This window comes from Pterocles gutturalis, unplaced genomic scaffold (genome assembly GCF_000699245.1).
Source record: "Pterocles gutturalis isolate BGI_N339 unplaced genomic scaffold, ASM69924v1 scaffold10148, whole genome shotgun sequence".
NCBI classification, from domain to species: Eukaryota; Metazoa; Chordata; class Aves; order Pterocliformes; family Pteroclidae; genus Pterocles; species Pterocles gutturalis.
Window position 1 is genome coordinate 4681 of NW_010120479.1, and position 226 is coordinate 4906.

General features: G+C 55.8%; 1 protein-coding gene across 1 annotated transcript in view; it reads right to left on the reverse strand.

Annotated features, from left to right (window-relative positions):
* LOC104464265 (ephrin type-A receptor 2-like) overlaps positions 1-129 on the reverse strand; it is a gene marked incomplete at both ends in the record, with an annotated part of 3481 nt that extends 3352 nt beyond the window's left edge. Inside the window, one exon of the mRNA XM_010076921.1 lies at positions 54-129. Coding sequence (XP_010075223.1) covers positions 54-129 — 76 coding nt within the window. The remainder of the gene's footprint in view (positions 1-53) is intronic.
* Between the last annotated feature and the right edge of the window lie 97 nt (positions 130-226).

A 226-nucleotide genomic window follows, 5' to 3' on the forward strand; every position in this document is an offset into this window, starting at 1 on the left:
TCGAATCCAGCCCTTGTCCCAGCTCCTGGGGGGCTTTTGGGGTTCATCCTCGCCCCCCGGCGCCTACCCGCAGGAATTTGTCCAGCGCCCCGTTCTCCATGTACTCCGTGACGATCATGAAGGGTTTGTCTGGGTGGGAAAAAAATGCAAAATGAGTCAAAAAAGCCCCAAAAAAACCCTCCCAAACCCCCCAAGACCCCCAAACCTCACCCCAAAAAACCCCCAA